General features: G+C 39.7%; 1 protein-coding gene across 6 annotated transcripts; it reads left to right on the top strand.

Moving 5' to 3' along the window:
- The first annotated feature begins 272 nt into the window (after positions 1–272).
- Positions 273–17,794, top strand: Orp8 (Oxysterol-binding protein-related protein 8). 6 transcript variants are annotated; one of them, XM_017180171.3, is made up of 11 exons: positions 274–431; positions 721–1,461; positions 8,836–8,937; positions 12,438–12,487; positions 12,988–13,134; positions 13,211–13,442; positions 13,509–13,745; positions 14,577–14,737; positions 14,829–15,007; positions 15,079–16,260; positions 16,792–17,794. In XM_017180171.3, the coding sequence occupies exons 2-11, from the start codon at positions 1,035–1,037 to the stop codon at positions 17,024–17,026; spliced, it is 2,952 nt and encodes a 983-aa protein (XP_017035660.1). In that variant the 5' UTR covers positions 274–431; positions 721–1,034; the 3' UTR covers positions 17,027–17,794. The 6 variants fall into 6 exon arrangements, with proteins under 6 accessions (XP_041631512.1, XP_017035660.1, XP_041631515.1 ...); XM_041775578.2 differs by having other exon boundaries at positions 273–1,461; XM_041775581.2 differs by lacking the exon at positions 8,836–8,937 and having other exon boundaries at positions 276–1,461.
- Positions 17,795–19,457: the final 1,663 nt, after the last annotated feature.

Raw genomic sequence — 19,457 nt, 5'->3', positions numbered from 1 at the left:
ACAGTTTCTGTTACTTTGCGCAACACTGGCCCTGAGCTGCCCTGCCGCCCTGGGAAACCAGAGACCAGGGCTGGAGAGCATACGCACAGCTGACGCGGCGCTTGTAATCCTCCCCAAAAACAACTAAACAAAAAAAAAAAAACATGAAAAGCTTGTTTCGCTTTTACACTTCCAGCGTCTTGGCCCGCGTCATGAAAATAATACCCGCCGCCTGTTCGTCGGCTCGATGGGTGGTGTGGGGGGCGGTGCTTGCGGGGGTTCGCAGTGGTGGTGGATGAGCTCATACGAAAGCGAAAAGAAACAAGTTTAGCTTTTTGGAATACGGACGACGACTGCAGCTTCAGTTGGACGCGAAACGCCAACGACGCCGGACAAAGCGAGCAAAAGAGAGCGATAGCCGAAAACCGCGACCAAAAGCGAGAAACGAAAAAGTGTGTGACAAAACGTGCGCTAGTGTACGTGTGTGTGTGTGAGAGAGAATCGTACTAGTGCTAGAAGCAGCACTTTTCTTTAACGCTGCCACTAATTGGTACCAAAAACATAAAAAATATAAAAAGAAAGGAGAATAAACGGTGTTACGTGGCCGCCGTTCGTTTCGATCCACTTCTCCTGCTGACCAGCTGAGCTGAAGAAAACGCTTCTAATCACACACTCACACACACGCGCTTCGATTTGATTCCTATTTTTCCAATTTTGTTTCTCTTGGCAATAACAAAAAAGGTCGACGTAGTCAACACGAGATAAAGAACACACAAAATTGCAGTGCAAAACATAAAATTTAAGGCTAAGGAAGGAAAAACTCTTGAGCGGGTGAAACAAAATCAATAATTGGCCTGCGTCCGGCCGCGTGTGTGTGTGTGTGAGTGTGTGGGGAGTATGCATGCATGTGTATTTGTGAGAACGACAACTGGAGCAATGCCTCATTGATAGAAAGGGCCAAAAGGGAAGACGAATAAAGGCGAAGCAGCAGCAGGAGCAACATTGAAGCAGTGAAGAGACCAAATTTTGTGCAATAAACCAGAGACTTTCCAGCAATGCAATCGGCAATGTCCAGTACGCCCGCTAGCAGTATCCCGGCAACGGTTAATTTGCCTAATAACCCCGGTAATGCCTCGCCAGTGGCTGGGACCGGTAGCAGCACCCCCATTCGGATAAATAGTGCCAAACACCAGCAGGCGGCCGGTGGTGACTCATTGGCCCCCAGTAGCTCCACCTCTGCCACGCATTCGCATTCAATGCCTGGGACGCCGCAACAACAACAATCGAGCAGCGTTCCCACGGGCAGTCACCTTCAGCTGCAGGCACCCATTCCCACACCAGGCGGTGGCGGTGCTGTGACCCCCTCTGCCTTGTCCATGGGCGCATCGAATCAATCGCTGGGCGTCAGTGTTGGCGCCGCTAGCAGTGTCAGCGGGATCAGCATTACGCCGCCCAACAGTGCCGGACTGCGTCAGTCCACAGGTGAGTCGTCCGTCCATTCTGCCTAACCCCCCCTCCCATTTTACCCCAACCTCTTCTGTTTCGATGTCGTTTGCGTTCCATTTCGTGTTCTCTCTCTCTTTCAGCCAATGTCACTCAGTCACACACACATTAAATCGCACTGTCCCGCTCCTCCCCCCTCACTATTGTTGATTCGATCACTCGCACTCGAATCTAATGCAAACGATTATCACAAACACACAAAGTTGCCAACACAACAGAGGTCAAAATAATAGCACACAGAAATGAACAAAACCTAAAATTTGATGGGAATTAACAGCAGTAAAAAGTTACATTTTTGATAAAGTTAGTTTTAGTATTGTAATTTTTTATTTATTGTGTTGTGTGATTTTCTTTTTAAAGATGTTTTTATTGTTTATTTATATACAGTTCAATAAAAACTAGTCATTGAAATTATTTAGAAATTCCTTTGGTTTCTGACAGCTCTTATCGTGTTTTTTTTTATATATACAAATCAATCATTATTTTAAGTTAAACGATAAATTTCAAATGAAAGAACCCATGAAGCACAGTGAACGTCATCAAGTTAAATATAATTTTTAATAATATAATATACAATTTGTAAATATTTTTAGATACAATATTGATTTTATTTAAAGAATAAATTGTTTTAATTTTACAGAGCGCTCTCCTTATTAGCAAATTGAAAACTTTAAAATATTTATTAACAAATTTAAACGTAAAAAATTCCATTATTTAAACAAAACTGCGAATTAGACACTTCATTTTCGGTTAAGGGGTTATATACAGTTGTGATAGTCGAAAAAGTCGATTTTTTTTTATTGCATATTCTTAAAGTATATACTGTTGAGAATACTCTCACAAAAATTCATAACGATCGGAGCATTAGAACCGAAGTTGTAGCTATTTATAGCGCACCACATGCACGGCGGCCAGAACAAACTTGAAACTTTAAACGCGATTATCTCAGAATCGTTTTTTTCGAAGTTACCTTTGCGGTGGACACGATTACTAAAAAACTATTAATCCGATCAACACCAAAATTTGACCACTTATTTATTATCTCAAAAACTAGTCCGTGAACGAAGGATTTTTAATTTTTTTGAAAACTTCCTTTTTTAGAGCATTAAAACGGAAAATTTTACCCCTTAAAAAGGACATTTTTTGTTAAAATCGTCGCCATTTTTTTTTAAATCAAAATTCTTACAAATCCTTCGTTCACGGACTAGTTTTTGAGATAATAAATAAGTGGTCAAATTTTGGTGTTGATCGGATTAATAGTTTTTTAGTAATCGTGTCCACCGCAAAGGTAACTTCGAAAAAAACGATTCTGAGATAATCGCGTTTAAAGTTTCAAGTTTGTTCTGGCCGCCGTGCATGTCGTGCGCTATAAATAGCTACAACTTCGGTTCTAATGCTCCGACCGTTATGAATTTTTGTGAGAGTATTCTCAACAGTATATACTTTAAGAATATGCAATAAAAAAAAATCGACTTTTTCGACTATCACAACTGTATATAACCCCTTAAGGCAAACTCTCGCTATAAATATTGTATAAGATTTTCCGCAGTTTACAAATTGAAACTATCGAATCAAAAAACTCAACCCTTAGTAATTTACTAATTATTGAAGTAGGTAAAATTACTTGAATATAGTTCTGATATCTAGATATGTTCTCCACGCTCTTGGTTTGACCGCATTTGTACATTCTGATTTGCTTACGTATAGTTATTAGTTTTGATTTTCATTTCCGTATACCGCTCCCGGGGTTTGAGTGTTTTGATTAAGCGGCAGCAGTGGCTCTACTCACATTTCAGAATTCCAGTTCACTCATCTGCCGCTTGCCGGCTAGTTCCGCCCGCCCCACCACTCGGCCATCTAATCCACTCCGCCCCACACCGCTCAGCTCCCTTCCCGGGGGCCACGTTATCGCTTAACACTCGGCTTTTGTTCGGCATTTAGCGCGCTTCCGCTCTGCGGGCTCATTCATCCATGCGAGATGTGTTGGTGTTAATTGATTTACATACATGTCAGTATAGTCTCTGTTTGTCTGTCCGTCTGGCTGTTAGACTGGTCCGGTTGCTAGGCTACCAGCTAGTTGACAAATTTTTGGGGGTTTCGTGGGGTTAACTGGCGCTTGCCATTTGCACCTGTGCGTATATAGCCAGGGTTTGTCGATTTGCTTGTGTTTACAGCTGGTTCCTAGGCAACGAATTCCCGCAGGCGGGCTTCCTGGCTCATGCCCATCTGCCTCGGTCCGTATCGTTTAATGGAGTAATTAAGTTATTTATGCAGATTATTCAAGTAATTGAATTAACCCGCATTCTTTTGCATTCATATGGTAATCCATCAAGTACTACATATCCTATAGGGAACACATTTTATTTTATTTGCTTTCTGGTTTTATTTAGAAAGTTTTCCAAACAAAATTTAATTCGTAATATCTAATCTCTCTAGCGTGATGAGATCATATTTTGTTGTCCTATATTTATCTGAAAATTGAGCTTCAATAAAAACTTTTATGTTTGACGTTCCATTTTGATGTTTGTGTACATTATACGAACATATTGTATACAGCATAGTAAATCAGAAGAATGCCAAATGCGACGTTCGTCTGGTTGTCTCTATATAAAGGCTTTTAATACTCATTTGAATTGATTTAACTCACTTACAGCAGAGATGAGATCACATTTCGCTTGCTAACATTGAGTATATCTGACCAATTCAACTGCTATTCAATGCAGTGCTATATTACATAGTTTGCTTTGTATTTTTTCTGTATCTTTTATATTGTTGCTTTGAGGTTTAATATTTTTCCTAATTTTAGCAAAGTTTTCCCCTATGAAACGAACACCTAAAGCCGATTTGGCATCAATTATAGTTGTAGAGATTAAATTTGTATTTCAGTCAGATAATATTTGCCTTTTAGTTGTCAGATAAGATTCAACTTCAATTACTTTTGGAATACGATATTCATTTTATGGATTTTGCATATGGTTTCCCATGTCATTTACAGTCAAATGATTTCCCTGGCGATTACACCAGCCTGAATATAAGTACAAATCCATTGAACTGTCTTTAAAAATGAACAACAATTAGACAGTAAACATGCCGACAGCCAACATTTTGTTGTTTTATTTTCTATATTTTATGCGCTTTATCGATTTGCAGATGACTTTTGCTTTTTGTTGACCTGGGAATATCCATAGAGGAGGGGTGGATGGGTTGGGGTGTGGTGTGGTGGAGGACGGTTTCCAGGTAACCCTCATAGTGGGTTTGCGGGATTTTGCACACGCACCATTTGTTTCGATGTCATTTGTGGTTTTTGTAGCTGTTGTTTATTGTTTGCTTTATGGCGTGCAACTGTCATTAAATTTATACTCGCATGCTGTATTACTTTATAGCTCAGATATATATATCCATAACGGCTCACATAAACCCTATCTTCATATATGTACATATATGACAGTATAAATTAGGGTGGGCCTCTAATGGGGCTGTAATTATGGTGACCTTTAAAATATCTTTATGATTTTTTATCAGGAACAGAAGATTATATAGACTAAATTAATATTGGAGATATATTTTTGGCAATTTAATATTTATTTTTTTAAATAATCTTGCAGAGACTTATTTTAAATGAATTAGTTACTTCCTTTAATAAATATTTTATAATCTTAACAAGTATTTTCTTATAAGGGTCATCCTACTGGAACCTATATCTTATATATACGCAATTAGCAGCACAAGCACTCACACTCGCACTTACTTTCCCGAGCGTATGCGACTGTATAATTGCCATTGTAGCCGCTACGTCTTTTGCTGTTTATTTTTACGGCCCCGGGGTGGGTGGCACAGTGGGTGCGAACAAATAGCACCCGCATGGAAAACTGTGCGGAAAACTGCATGGCATAAATATTCGAAAATGGTGCACCTGCAACCAATACAAAGTTGTGAACGTACACACATACACAATCTGGGGGCTTTTCCATCGCCTCTCTGCGGTATAATGTAGGTGAAAGGGAAATTGCGTATAAAATAAATACCGTAAAAATCGATGCATGACTGCATTTTGTGTGATGCCTTCATTTCTGGGCTAACTCTGGCTTTGACGTAATGATTTCTATAGAGGATATAACATAGAACAAGATTTCAAACCTATTCAGTTTAGTCCCGAAAAGGTTTATTTTTACATGAAGGAGTTAAAGGAAATCCAAATAATCTAAAGTGTTTATTTAGTCCGTGTTCTAAAGATCTTTGCAAGAAATAGTTTTATTTCAAAAATAAAAACTTGTAGTTATTTATTAAGTACAAAATTAAATAAAATAATAATACACGAGGATTTTAAATTCTGCCAGATACAATAAACAAAGTAGCTTTCAGCAATCTCTGCACTGCACTTTCATTCATTTCGCTGCACGTCAGCCCTTAAGTGAGCCCTCATAAAAGAGGTGAAGGCAAGTGGCTGGGAAAGGGGGTCAGTTGTCGGACCCATTCTTTGTTCTCACACCGGGCGGGGGCAGGATGCTGAATTCTATTTTTGTTTTCGCTGAAAATTTGTTCCCTCTCCAAAAAGGTCAAAAGTGAAGATGGACAAGGAAAGTGCAGTGAGCTTTTTTGGTGGTCTTTTTGCACAGCTAAAAAGAGAAGACGACTGAAGTCCTTCAACATAAACTTGTCAATATTTTAGAGACATATTTTGGCACGAGTTTATGTTGGTGAGATAATGTTGCTTTTGAAAAGCATAAAGCCGTCAGAAAACTATCTTAATCTCGTACTGCACAAGTTTATGTTGGCGGTCTTATGACTAGAATAAGTATTACATTATAAAATAAAATGTTATAAATTGTATTGTATATTGTTTTCGAAAGTATTTTTGAATTTAGAGTAGAAGAGTACGTTAAATACTTTATTTATTTGTCATAGTTGGTATCTTAAATGTATTATTTTGCAAACTAAAGAAATATTAAATGTAGAACTATCATATTCTGATTTTTCTCTTGGTGTAAAGAAGAGAAACAGCCGGTTAATGCGATTAACATCTGCATTTGCATACTGAACGAATCTCATGATTGTGTGTGCTTTCCCCTTTGCAGGTGTGCGTGTTCCAATGAATATTTTATAGCATGCTTTTGGGCAAATTACCGCCCGATAAATAAAACATTAGGGAGAAAGGGGTTAAACTAGCTAGTAACCAAAAGGGTGGAAGTTGAGTGGTATTTTGTGTAACAGCAGTTGTATTGATATCTTGCCCACCTATTGAGTTAAGTTGAGTGAAGTTTCTTGTTGAAGTCGTTATGTGGGGCCTCATAAAATATAGTGACCGACAGGCCAAACGTCCACACCATAAGGTCACTCTTCAAAGACCCTACATACACATTCACACGCTGCTGGCCAACTAAATTGTAATTGGATTACGTAAAAAAGAAGCAACGAAATATAGTTTTTGAGGCGGGGTCATAAGGGGTTTGTGTTGGGGGTCATTTAGAGCGGCGCCATGTCAGCGACCCAAATGTGACGTCAGTCTTGGCCAAGCCCAGCGGCAGGCAACTCAAATTGCACTCACGCTGTGCTGTGTTGCAATGTCTTGCATCAGCTGGCATCCTTTGGCCGCGAATTTACCAAACTGCCACACGCAAAGAGTAGTGCGCGAGCTCCACCATGTTTGCTGGAATGTCAGGACACTGAAAAAAAAAAATAGCACTATTTATCAAATACATTTATTATATTTGAATTTTGTAGAATTAATTTAACCATTTTAAAAATAGCTTATAGTAAGTCCTTTTGAGCTAAGTTTCTACCCTTACTGTAAAAAATATCGGTAAGATAAAGCCACGGTTAAGAAAATTAGGTTGTCGTATCTTCTAAATGTGAGAGCTAACATTTAAAGAAACACAAATTCATTGTTAAAACTTTCTAACAACTGTAACAGAATTCAGACATAGTATAAACACGTCAAATAATTTACAGGAACCCAGACTCCCTGTCAAATGTTTACCGGCTTGGCAAGATAACAACTTATTTCAAAGAGCCAACTGTCAAAGAAAAGCAATGTTTTTTCGTTTGGATACATTTTAAGGCGGAGGATAGGGAAATAATTATGATAACTTAAATGGTCATTTAATTTTCCGGACAGCTAGCTAACAGGCACTTTGACAGTAATGTCTTAAAATTACCCTAAGGCTATGAAATTAAATTTAATTCCATTAGCACTTCCAGTTGGAACCTTAGAATTTCAACCAGTAATATTAACCAGACTAATTATATAGTTCAAGGAATAAAAGTCAAGCAAAGCTCATATTCCAAGACTCATCTGAACACCATTTCCAAAAATGTTTCTCGCCATGCATGGCAAATGTTGTGGGCAGCGGAAATTGGAACTGAACTTTGAACTATTCGAACAACGGAGGCGTGCTCTAATTGCGTAAATTGATTGCCTGCTAGGCGCTGGCGCTTTATTTAAAATCAATCAGGGCAATCCGGGCATCCTATCGCCATCGCCATCGGCATCTGCATCGCCATCGGCCATCGCAATCTTAATTACTGCCAGCCGGGCAGGCGCCATCATGGCGCTCCTCAACGTTCCTTGGCACAGCTAAGCTGCGTGCTGAGCTCCCATGTCCGATAGCAGACAATTGATGAGCGGCCATAATTAAGGCCGTAATGGTAATGGATGTGCGCCCATTGAAGGCGTTGTCTCCAGCCATCCTCACGCCCCCAATTGGATCAAGTGTATTGGGGTTTAGCCTTGTCAAAGATTTCCCCAGTCTAAACTGTGATAAGTTGAAAACTTGAGGGGGAAAATATAATATATTAAATAAGCAGAAAGATAACTAAATTACTTCACTTTCTTTTTGAAATTTAAAGTGATTGTTAGCCTTAACAGGATGTTAAGATATTAATTTATTTACTTTAATTTTGACAAAATAAAAAAAAAAACGTTTTTTTAACACATCTTAAAACTGATATTCTCAGATATTAAAGCCATATATATTGGTGTGACCTGATTATTTCTGCTTAAAAACTTTCGTTGCTTAAAGATATTTATTTTCTCCATTTTCAATGTATATATTTCCCCCAGTGTAGATAACTGTGTCCGACTTTCTAGATATATGTCATTATGTTAAAGTGTGTGTACGTGTGACTATCCTTAAGATTCCGTGTCTTTGGTTTCTATCTCGGTAAGAACCTTATTTGTACAATTTGTCAGTGTCTTAAGTGTCGTGTGCGTAATATTCGTAAAGCTGTCTGTACCAGTGACCTAAGATCTATAAGCCTATAATCCTATATATAATATATATATATCTATATACATATTGCTCGCTTTCTCTTTCTCCCCCCGTATATATGTGTGTGCTGCTAACTGCTCCTCAGTATTCGATTTCAAATTCAAACGGCGACCTTCGCTGAAAGTTCTCATGACCAAACTTCCGTCCACGGATAGTTTGAGCAACAGTCCAGCGCCATCATCGCCAGGTGAAGTTCCAGATAAGAAAATATATGAAAATTAAAATGAAAATTCTAGCACAGTTAGAACAAGTTTAGATCATTGCATTTGATCACTTTATCATTTTAATTAATTATTCATGATCATCTAATAATAGCAAATGGGTTTATTTATACACTTACCCATCATCAAAAGAGGATCTAAAAAGTATTTTAAATAGATCATTTCGTTTACTGATCATAGATCATAGATTTATCTTATGTTTTGCCACCCCTAGACAGAAATAAATACATCCCATTAGAAGCATGTTTAGTTTGCATTGTTTCATCGCCTTATAGATTAATATATATACCCACATCCGATCAATTATCGGTTATACAACATCCGTGGCACTTCCCCATCCATCATCTCGAATAAATCACATTATTTGGACTTGAGCGATCGGCACGATCCTAAAAATAATCATCATTTACCGATCATAAGGTTAGAATATAATTTATTTTGGCTTTCATTTACATGATCGGCACGTTCGTAATGTTCATGATTATAACCTGATCCGCAAACCAAAATATAATGTGGCTAAAACTGGGGCTATTTGTATGCATTTCCCATAGGCTGCCCAGAGGAACCACCCGCTCCTCCCTAGATTCAGCCCAGACCAGCCATGCGTTCCAATTTTGGTGTGACGCATTTCGCCTTTTATTTTTGTTTAGAGCTTTTGTGTTGCTGCGCTTTTTTTTTTTGTGGCCGCACTGCTATTGTTTTTGGCGCATTATTATCAAAACGATTTTTGCGATTGTTCGGTGCGAGAGTATTATTAATAATACTTAAAGTGCCCTGCCACTCAACTTGTGGCCGAGGACCCTGGATAAATGCCTGCCATGCTAATCATATCTTATCAGCGGCTAGTTATGACATTCATTAGAGTTTTACAGCCAGAAAGTTTTGCACCTCGATAAGAGCTAATTTGGCCACACAATACGAAATACTAATCGGTTCGTAGGTTCTCTGATAATATAAAACCAGTCAAGGATTTCCCAAGAGGGGTTATTGAGCATTCAACGATTGACTCATTCAGGTTGTGTTGGATTTATGGAAGTCAGCCGGCAAAACATTTTCTTTTATCTGCTGATAATGTTCGTTCTGATTTCAGCGATGAGTAATGTTCAAAATCTAGATATCAACTCTGCTGCACACCTGTTAGTTTCTTTTGGAGCCTCTTCTTTTCATGGCCTACATAACATCAACAGGTGCGAGATATTTTTAATCTATCTATGGAAGTTGCTAGGGGGGGGGACTTACTGGAGTGACACAGTTATGATATCTTGGACTTTGACTCACATATTTTTGTGTCATAACTATTAATTAATAGAGCTAGAACATTTTCTAATATTTATAATTTATATTTATGTTAAACACTCAAAGGAATCATGTATTTATTCTACTCTGATAGACTTAATAAATATTATTTGCATATGTTTCATCTTGGGATAGGTTATGATGATCTTATCGTGTGAGAAAACAATTTTAAGCTTTTTTTTTGTTGCTGCCAAACATTTAGAAGATGAGGTCATATATCAGTGGAACTTGCTAATAACCCCATATAGATATGGTCGCGAGAGCTTCTCTCTCTTCGTTGGGTTTGTGTTTGGAGAGAAAAGTCAGCACTGATATCATTATCTGAAAAAAAAGTACACAAAGTGTCCATGTATACACGAACTAGTACTGTGTACAATCGATAAAGCGAATCCATAAAAAGCATGGTGTAGATTGCATTGGAAACGTACTTTTAATGACCAGTTTAAGGTAGGAAGAGGGTGATTCATCGGGTACGAAGCTCATATATGAAAGATGTTTTTAAATCAGAGAAACAGCTAAACATTTGTTAAGTTTCAGGTTATTTTTTAGCCAAGATAAACCATTATCTTGGTCAATAAAGTTTTTCTAGAACAGACTTTTCGTAATTTAAGACTTACACTCATTATTACAGTAAATATAAAAGCAAGTTCGAATTCTAGATTTAAAACCTTGATTACCTATGAAGGAAGTAAGACCTAAACATTAATTATTTTAAAAAATTAATTTATTTAATTAATTGCAAAATCTAAAGCATTGATTAGTTGAGGAGAGCATAGCTCCACAAGAGAGACGTTTAAATCTAATAAAACCCCGTTTCATTTAATTAGTTTGTTTAACTATAAAAATTAAAGCAATCTTTGTAGCCTTAGTAATTCATTCTTTGGTGCTTTCACTGTACTTTCGTACTTGCTGCCAACGCTGGCTGCGACTGAGACAGCGACTGCTGCAGAGATGATCCTCTCATTTGAAATATTTTGGCCTGGCAAGTGTTTTCTATGTTTTTCTTTCAAAAATATATGACGAGAGCCAGAGATAATTGTTTGTTAGAGTATTCCTCAGTTACTGCGCTGCGACAGCTCTGCGGCGTCGCTGCCCTGGTGCTTTTGTCATTTGCCGCGGCTGCTTGGTGCTTTTTGTTGTGTTTTTGCGCTTCGTGCGCGCGTTTCAGGCAGAGACTCAATAATATATCTCAATCAGTCGGCGAGCGGCCAGCGGACGAGCGGCAGGCAGAAAACTAAATAAAAAAATAAAATTTGAAAAAGAAAAGCAAAAGGAAACCGAAAAATTAAATAAACCTACGTAGAATGTCGGCTTCGTCTCGGAATCGGTTCTCGCATCACGCATACGCCATGTAGTGCCGCCCGTGAATGAGCAAAACACAACAAAATATGCAAAAATAAATAAGATATACTTCGGAGAGGTGCAGCTTGGAGCGTTTTGGTGGTCATGAATCTCCTACAAAGCAAGTGACAATTATTAAACCATTATATCCCAAGGGAATTAATTAATTCCCCCACATTTTGTGCTGTGTCGTGTGTGCTGTGCATATTCAAATATCGCTGCTGCTGGCCGTTTTGGGCGGCCTTTATTTTTAGCCGAGCAATAAAAAATAATTAATAAGAATGTGAAAAGACACGAGGGCAGCGGCCGCCCGCCCAACTGGCGATGCTTAAAGTGCAAGTGCGAGGCACTTGACAATGCGAGAGAAGTCGAGATCTTGAGACCCCGAAAACCCCCAGAGAATCTCTCTCGTTCTCGGTGTATCGTTGTGAAATAAAATAAAACATATTCGTAAAATAAATAAATCGCCGCCACCTCAAGCACCCCTATGGCCCTCGGCGCACCCCTGTGCCTTCCCCAAGAGTAACATCGCACCTTGAGACATTGTTGGCGTGTGCTTTTATTTTATTTATCTCTTCTTCTTGGTTCTCTTTATGTATTTTGGATTTTACGCGCTTTTCCCGCAATGCCCTGTTGTTGTTGGGTCTCGTTTCTGGATCGTAAATATTCGATGGGGAAGAGAAAACGACTAAAGATCGATTAGATACTGCTTCTCAGAATTAAAATCATCATGTTTGCTATATATAAACACAACATCATCGCATCACACACTCAATAAAACCCCCCCCGATACCTCCACAAACATAAACTATGATTTTCCATATTGCAGGAATCGCCAATTGGGCCTCGGACAGTCGGGATGGCAATCTGGCAGATAAGGCAAGTGAAAATAATACCCGTACTTAAAATTTGGGGAAATAAATTCTGGTTGTGTGATAAGAGAGAGCCCCGGTCCGTTGTCTAATTTAGTTATAATCGATGTGCCGACTAAGTGGGTGGGTTTTTGTGTGTGATAAAATAATAGTAAATGCCACGTGCTACGATGATATTTCAGGCATAAAAGTGACAAATATTTCACTTTTATCCGGGCAGCTAAGCAAATTATAAATGCTAATTAGATTAACAATGCGTTTCGGATTTCGCTTTATAAGCTTACTCCAAAACCCACAATTGTCGCTGAACATTTGACGCAAGCGCTTGGCAAAAAAAAACGAAAAACCAAAAGTTATTACGAAATATTTACGGCAAATGTATTTTAAGTATATAAATTTTTTCCAATGCTGCAAAGGGAGAAAGGTGTAGTTTGGTAGAAATACTAATTAGTCTCTTTTTTTTACACTTTAATTAATTTTTTATATATTTTTTTTATATCCAAACAGTCGGCTGCCGATGCTGCTAAGCTTAATAGAAAGGAGTCGTACAAGGCCCAAAGGAAAAACTACAGGCGAGAAAAGAAGCGAGTGGCCAGTGAGCTGATGAATTCCCTGCAGGATCCAGCGGTTATAGTCCTGGCCGATTGGCTAAAGGTGAGCAGGAAATGTTTAATTGTTTTATACTTTATTTATTTATTTATTTAAATATTGATTTATTTATTTACTTAAGGTACGAGGAACTCTCAAGTCCTGGACCAAACTGTGGTGTGTGCTGAAACCTGGCCTGCTGCTCATTTACAAAAGCCAAAAGACGAAAAGCAACCACTGGGTGGGCACGGTTATGCTCACTTCGTGTCAGGTGATTGAGCGTCCCAGCAAAAAGGATGGCTTCTGCTTCAAGCTCTTTCATCCCCTGGAGCAGTCGATTTGGGCGCCGCGAGGTCCCGACAAGGAAACCATCGGTAATTGGGATTTATTTACAAAATTAACTTTATATCTAAATTAATAAATATATTTTTAACTTACAGGAGCCGTTGTACAGCCTTTGCCAACCGCTTACCTGATCTTTCGGGCTCCCAGCCAGGCGGCTGGCAAATGCTGGATGGACGCCCTGGAGCTGTCCCTGAGATGTTCTGCTCTACTGTTGCGCTCTAACAGCAGCACGGGAACAGCACCTTCGGCGAGTTATGTGGGCGAGCCGTTGCCAGTGTCGCATGAGACGCAATGGTCGGAGGCGGACTACGAGAAGCACTTCAACGATCAGGGTAAGTGGGCACAGTTCCTGACCCTGCCGCCGGCCGATGCAGAGTTCTCGCGCTCCGACACCTGCTTGGTGTCGAGCGGCCCGCGGGCACCGACTCCCCTGCTGCAGCAGCTCTACAGCAGCGCCGTTAGCAACTGGGAGCGGACCAAGCGACTACCGCGTTTCGGGCAACTAGCCCAGCAGCGAAAGACCTCGTACAGTGATGCCTCCAGTGCGGAGCAGGGCCTGGTGACGCGCCAGCGAAAGCGTCGCCATTTGAGTCCCATGAGCAAATCCATCTCCCTGGGAGCCGCACTGTGCCACAGCAGCTCCAGTGAGGAGGATAATGACGATGACGACGACGGCGACTACGGTCATAGCCAGAGAAGTTTGCGGCCCGTTAGTGCTCCGCCCGATTATCTGGTGCTGCCGCGCTTCCGTCTGAATGTCAAGGGTGAAAATGCCGCCCCTACCAATTTTGTTGTCGTTTTAGTTGTTCCGATCATTATTAATGGGAAATCCACATGGGAAAGCAGTAAAATATTTATATTTTTTATGAATTCCTATTGTGGTTTTCCCACTTTTAAGTTGAAGCTAGAGATCATCACCATGTTCATCAGACATCGCAGTAGCTTTGGAACTTAGTGTTCAAAATTCAAGTAATAAAACAGCTTTGGCCTAAGGGAGCTTCCCAAGCTATTCGCCCTTTACGCATTGTTGATCTTTGTGCCGCTGTATTCGCCCTGGATCTTGATCCCCAGATGGCGTAGTCAGGCTGCTAGAATAACGTCCGTGGTCTGCTCAATATGCTGACTTGGACTGACTTATCTCATCGCTGTGATTCCCTTTACAGATCTGGACGCTGATAGCCAGAATGAAGCACCCAATGCGCTTTTGTCTGGCCTGGAGTCAGAATCAGAATCGGATCCGGCAGAGCCGGTGCAGGAGGATAACATGGAGCAAGAATGTGTAGAGACAACCTATGTGCCCTTCACCGAGGAGGAGTTTGGCGAGGTGAGTGCAGCAGGGTAAACCATTTTACAAGGAAATCGATACTATATTGTGGCGATATTTAACCCATTCTTAAATTCTTGTGTATTTCCAGCAAGGGGAACAGGTAGAGGAGTTGGCGGAGGAGAACAAGAGCCTAATTTGGTGCATTGTCAAGCAGGTGCGACCGGGAATGGACCTGAGCAAGGTGGTGCTGCCCACGTTCATCCTGGAGCCGCGCTCGTTTCTGGACAAGCTATCAGATTCATACTATCACGCGGACTTGCTATCCAAGTGGGTCTTTGTCTTATTTTCACCTGTCCCTTTGGAATTTCTTAATAATCCCAATTTTGTTTCCATCACAGGGCCGTTCAGGAGGACGATGCGTTCACTCGCATGAAGCTAGTCGTGCAATGGTACCTGTCCAGCTTCTACAAAAAGCCCAAGGGCTTGAAGAAGCCCTATAATCCGATATTGGGCGAGCGGTTCCGATGCTTCTGGCAGCATCCCAGCGGCAGCCGGACCTTTTACATTGCGGAACAGGTCTCACACCATCCGCCCGTGTCCGCCTTCTATGTGACGAACCGCGAGGACGGCTTCAGCATTACCTGCTCCATCCTGGCGAAATCGAAGTTCTACGGCAACAGCACCTCGGCGGTGCTCGAGGGCGCTGCCACGATGACGTTGCTGCCGCGCGGTGAGTGCTATACGGCGACCACGCCCTATGCCCACTGCAAGGGCATCCTGATGGGCACGCTCTCCATGGAGCTGGGCGGAAAGATTAACATCGAGTGCGAGAACACCGGTTACAGGACGGAGCTGGAGTTCAAACTGAAGCCGTTCCTTGGCGGCGCCGATGCCACCAATGTTGTAGTGGGAAAGATCAAAATGGGCAAGGAGACCCTGGCTACCATCAGCGGTCACTGGGACAAGGAGTGCCGGATAAAGGACTCAAAGACGGGAGAGGAATCGTTGCTGTTTAGGGCGGATGCCGAGATGCGTTCCAAGCGCTTAACACGCCACTTGGTGCCGCTTGCGTCACAGGAGCCTTTCGAGTCGCAGCTTTTGTGGCAGCAAGTCTCCGATGCGATTGCGCGCGAGGATCAGGTCGCCGCCACCGAGGAGAAGACCAAATTGGAGGAGCACCAGCGAGCAAAGGCCAAGGAGCGGGCCAGTACCGAATCCACCCATACGCCTGATCTTTTTGAGTTGGACAGCTATGGCCAGTGGATGTACAAGTACGCCGATCTGCGGCCCTGGGACCCGCGCAACGATGTGCGCCAATATGAATGCCAGTTCAAGGTACTCACCCAGACGCGGCACAAATCGGTGCCCATTGTACATGGCACCGATGGGATTCATCCCCTGCGTAGCTCCCTTGAAAAGCTATCGCGCAATCAAAGACAATCACATGTTATGGCGGGTGGCTCCACAGCGGCCAAGGCTAAGAACAAGAGCCTGGTGCTGGCACCTCGCGACACCAACTCGGACTCCAGCCAGTCGCCCCAGGGAGTAGTTAAGCGCAGCTCGTCCAGTGCCATTAAGCAGTGAGTATATATTTGTTTACAATACGAATGGTTGAAAATATCGGTGTATCGGTATTGTATTGATATTTAAGAGGAAGTTCGATATATACGTTGCGATATATGATCGATAAATCGATATTCTGGTTAATATATTGAAACTTATTGGAAATATTTTTGATGATATCAATATTTTAAGCTTAAATTCCCTATTATTTAATATTCTTAATTCGGATATAGCAAACTTAAGGATATATTCGATAGGATAAGCTTTTTGTTGATATATCGAACCAATATCCGTCAAGTTAATAACATTTTTTTTTATATTTTTGCTTATATAAATATTTTAACGTTAAATTCATTTCAAATTGATTATTTTTTTAAAATTCAATATAATTCGATATTTAAAATTTCGATATAGCAAACGTAAGCATATATTCGATATACAATTTTTGTCGATATATTATTTTAGACTTTCCTCTCGATATAAATCGATTATTTACAGCCAGATGAGTGAAAAGTTTATTAATTATCCCTTGTGCTTTTTCCTTTCAGACTCACCTTGGCCGTGGACCAGGTGAACCGAGTTCTGGAGGTGCATTCGCGGCAGCTGAACGAGATTAGCCAGCGGCTGGAACGCATGCAGTACGCACCGCCGCATAGTCACACAAGTGTTCATTCGCATCACATGCTCGGCGGCGGTGTCTCGCAGTCGACGGTGGTCAAGTCGGTGATTTACGCTTTGGTTGGGCTGGTCGTTAGCTTGATCCTGCGCTGGCTGTTCAAGTAGAGCTGTGCTGGAGTGGAGTCAGTGGGTATTAGGCTTAAGATAAACCTTTGGTCAACCTATAGAAGACATATATACACACCCTAGAGTACAGAAAAGTATTGCTTTTTACTGTATTGTACATTTTCTGCCACATAGCGAAAAAGTATGAGATCTTGATCTGGATCTTGAACGAGGAGCGTGGCCAGAAAAAACATCCATCTTAAGAATCACCAACTCCATGTACATAGGAATATAAGTGTTTGTCGTGCGTAAGTCCTGAAAAATCCAAGTCTCCCCCAAGGCAGACAAAGTCCAAGTGCAAGTATCTTTTCCATATATCCTTCTCCCCTGGTTAGGTTAGGATATCGATCGGATTATTATATAAATATACAAATACACGCACGTTCGCCTAGATGCAGCACCAGATTTCGTCAAAAATTCCATTTAAACCATGCTACGACTATTTTAGCTAGTTCGCCTTTCCGTTTCCCTTCTTTAGGCATGTACCATTACTTGACACGATTTATACTAGTTAATAAATAAATGAACAATGCTCGAGAGGCTCTCTGCCATCCCAAAACAAAATAAAGCAAAATAAAAAAAAAAAGAACACGCAGTGCAACACACCCTAGAGATTAAATACAAGAAAGTGCTTATAGTTATTACTTTTAGTATCTCGTATACACACAATCCCCTTTTTATCCTCCTTTCCCTTCAAAACTTGCAATCTTGATAAACAACGCTGTCCTTAACAAGAACTTTTAATAAATTCCCCTTTTTCAAATCAAATTCAAGTGTGTTTTCTTTGACTTGCTAAGGGTTTGGGGATTGATAAATTTCAGATAAATAGTAAATAAAAAATAAAATAATTAAATACAAAACAAATTAAATAATAAAAATAGTTAAATAAGTGAAATATGTTTTAAATATTTATAAATTATTTACAACATCCGCTTTGGTAAGACAATGAAATCCTGAGTGATTATGTTTAAGTTTAGCAAATTAAATACCATACAGTAAAACAACATTTAAACAATTTTGTGTTAAATTATGTATTGAAGAATCTTTAGAGGTATAAGAGTTATAGGGAATCTCCCTAGTGCTCTCAGAAAAACGTTGCTGTCCACAGAATTATCCGATATCAAAAAAATATTTTGCATTCGTTAAAGGATAAGTATGCCGAGGTACTCAAATGACGTTTTTATTTTTAAAATTTTGTCCTATTTTTTTTATCAATATTAAAAGGCAAAACCCCGAATTTTGACTAAAAAATGACGTGTACACCGATTTTCAAAATGGCACTTTACAGGTGAGCGATTTAAACTTGTTAAGACTCACATTAAACACCAAACGAGCTCCGTTCAACTACGCATAACTTTGTCAACTTTGCTATGATCGATGTGAAACGTGTACGAAATATTTTTAAGATATTACAAATTAATAATAAAATATACAAAAAAAATTACGAAAACATTTAAATACCATACCCCAACCCCTTAAGAAATGCTCAAATTGATCAAATTTAATAAATAATAAAACAAATTTCAAAATATTCTAATGCGAATTCGATAGAAAACGTTCTTCTAATTAACCAAATACCAAAAATTCAATTTTAAAAAATTCCTTATATTTTAAAGTCAAACCAAATACGTTAAGATCAATCGATGCATAGTAGATTAAAATTAATTGCAAGAAAACCTTTCATCACGTTTTGCTGAAATCGGTGCTTGAACTGGTTTTTGAAACAGTGCGAAAAGTGTTCTGTGTCGGGTGCCAATGCTTTACATTTTTGTAATTATCTTGAAAACAAAAAATTGTCCAAAATGCAACTTAACACCAATTACATAAAGTACGAACCATGAGCTATAGGTTTCAAATTTTGTAAACTAAAATATATTTCCCTAGTTCGAAGTTCGAACCATGTAAAGAAGGATATTTCTGTGGTTTCACCAGAGAATCATACAAAATAAACAATATATATTTCATTTTCAAAACATTCTCAAGATTTCCCTTATAGGAAATCCTTCCTTTTATAAAACATAATATTATTTGTATTTAATTGTTTTGTTTTTGCATGTTTTATTGTTGTTTTAGCTCTTCGCTTCGCTTACATTTACAAGTAGTTTATATATATATATTTTTTTATATATACTATATATTCTCTACAACATTTACGATCTCGATCTCGGTCAATTCAATTATAGTAGCTGGTTTTACTCGTTTTCTTCTCTCCTCCTTGATCATCGCCTCACTTAATATAGGGACTACCTCTTGTCTCTCCGTTTTCTAAGTATTATTTTTTGTTCTATAAGCAACCCGGTTTTGTTTATTTCTTCTTGTATTCCTTCGTTCTTTAAATGTATTATTGATTATTATTTATGTGCGATCGCGCCTTTGCTCCGCTTGTAGTCATGTGAGTAGAAGATGCTGCTAAATATGCGCTAAGAGTACA

This window comes from Drosophila kikkawai, chromosome 3R, assembly GCF_030179895.1.
Source record: "Drosophila kikkawai strain 14028-0561.14 chromosome 3R, DkikHiC1v2, whole genome shotgun sequence".
Taxonomy (NCBI): Eukaryota; Metazoa; Arthropoda; class Insecta; order Diptera; family Drosophilidae; genus Drosophila; species Drosophila kikkawai.
The sequence above is the reverse complement of the archived record's forward strand: the minus strand, read 5'-3'. Positions and strand labels throughout refer to the sequence as shown.

Bases quoted from the DNA above. Each gene is read 5' to 3' on its own strand.
- Orp8 (XM_041775578.2), top strand. From the start codon at position 1,035: ATGCAATCGGCAATGTCCAGTACGCCCGCTAGCAGTATCCCGGCAACG. The intron at 13,746-14,576 runs GTAAGTGGGCAC...TTCCCTTTACAG, and splicing joins GAAGCACTTCAACGATCAGG to ATCTGGACGCTGATAGCCAG. The intron at 16,261-16,791 runs GTGAGTATATAT...TTTTCCTTTCAG, and splicing joins TCGTCCAGTGCCATTAAGCA to ACTCACCTTGGCCGTGGACC.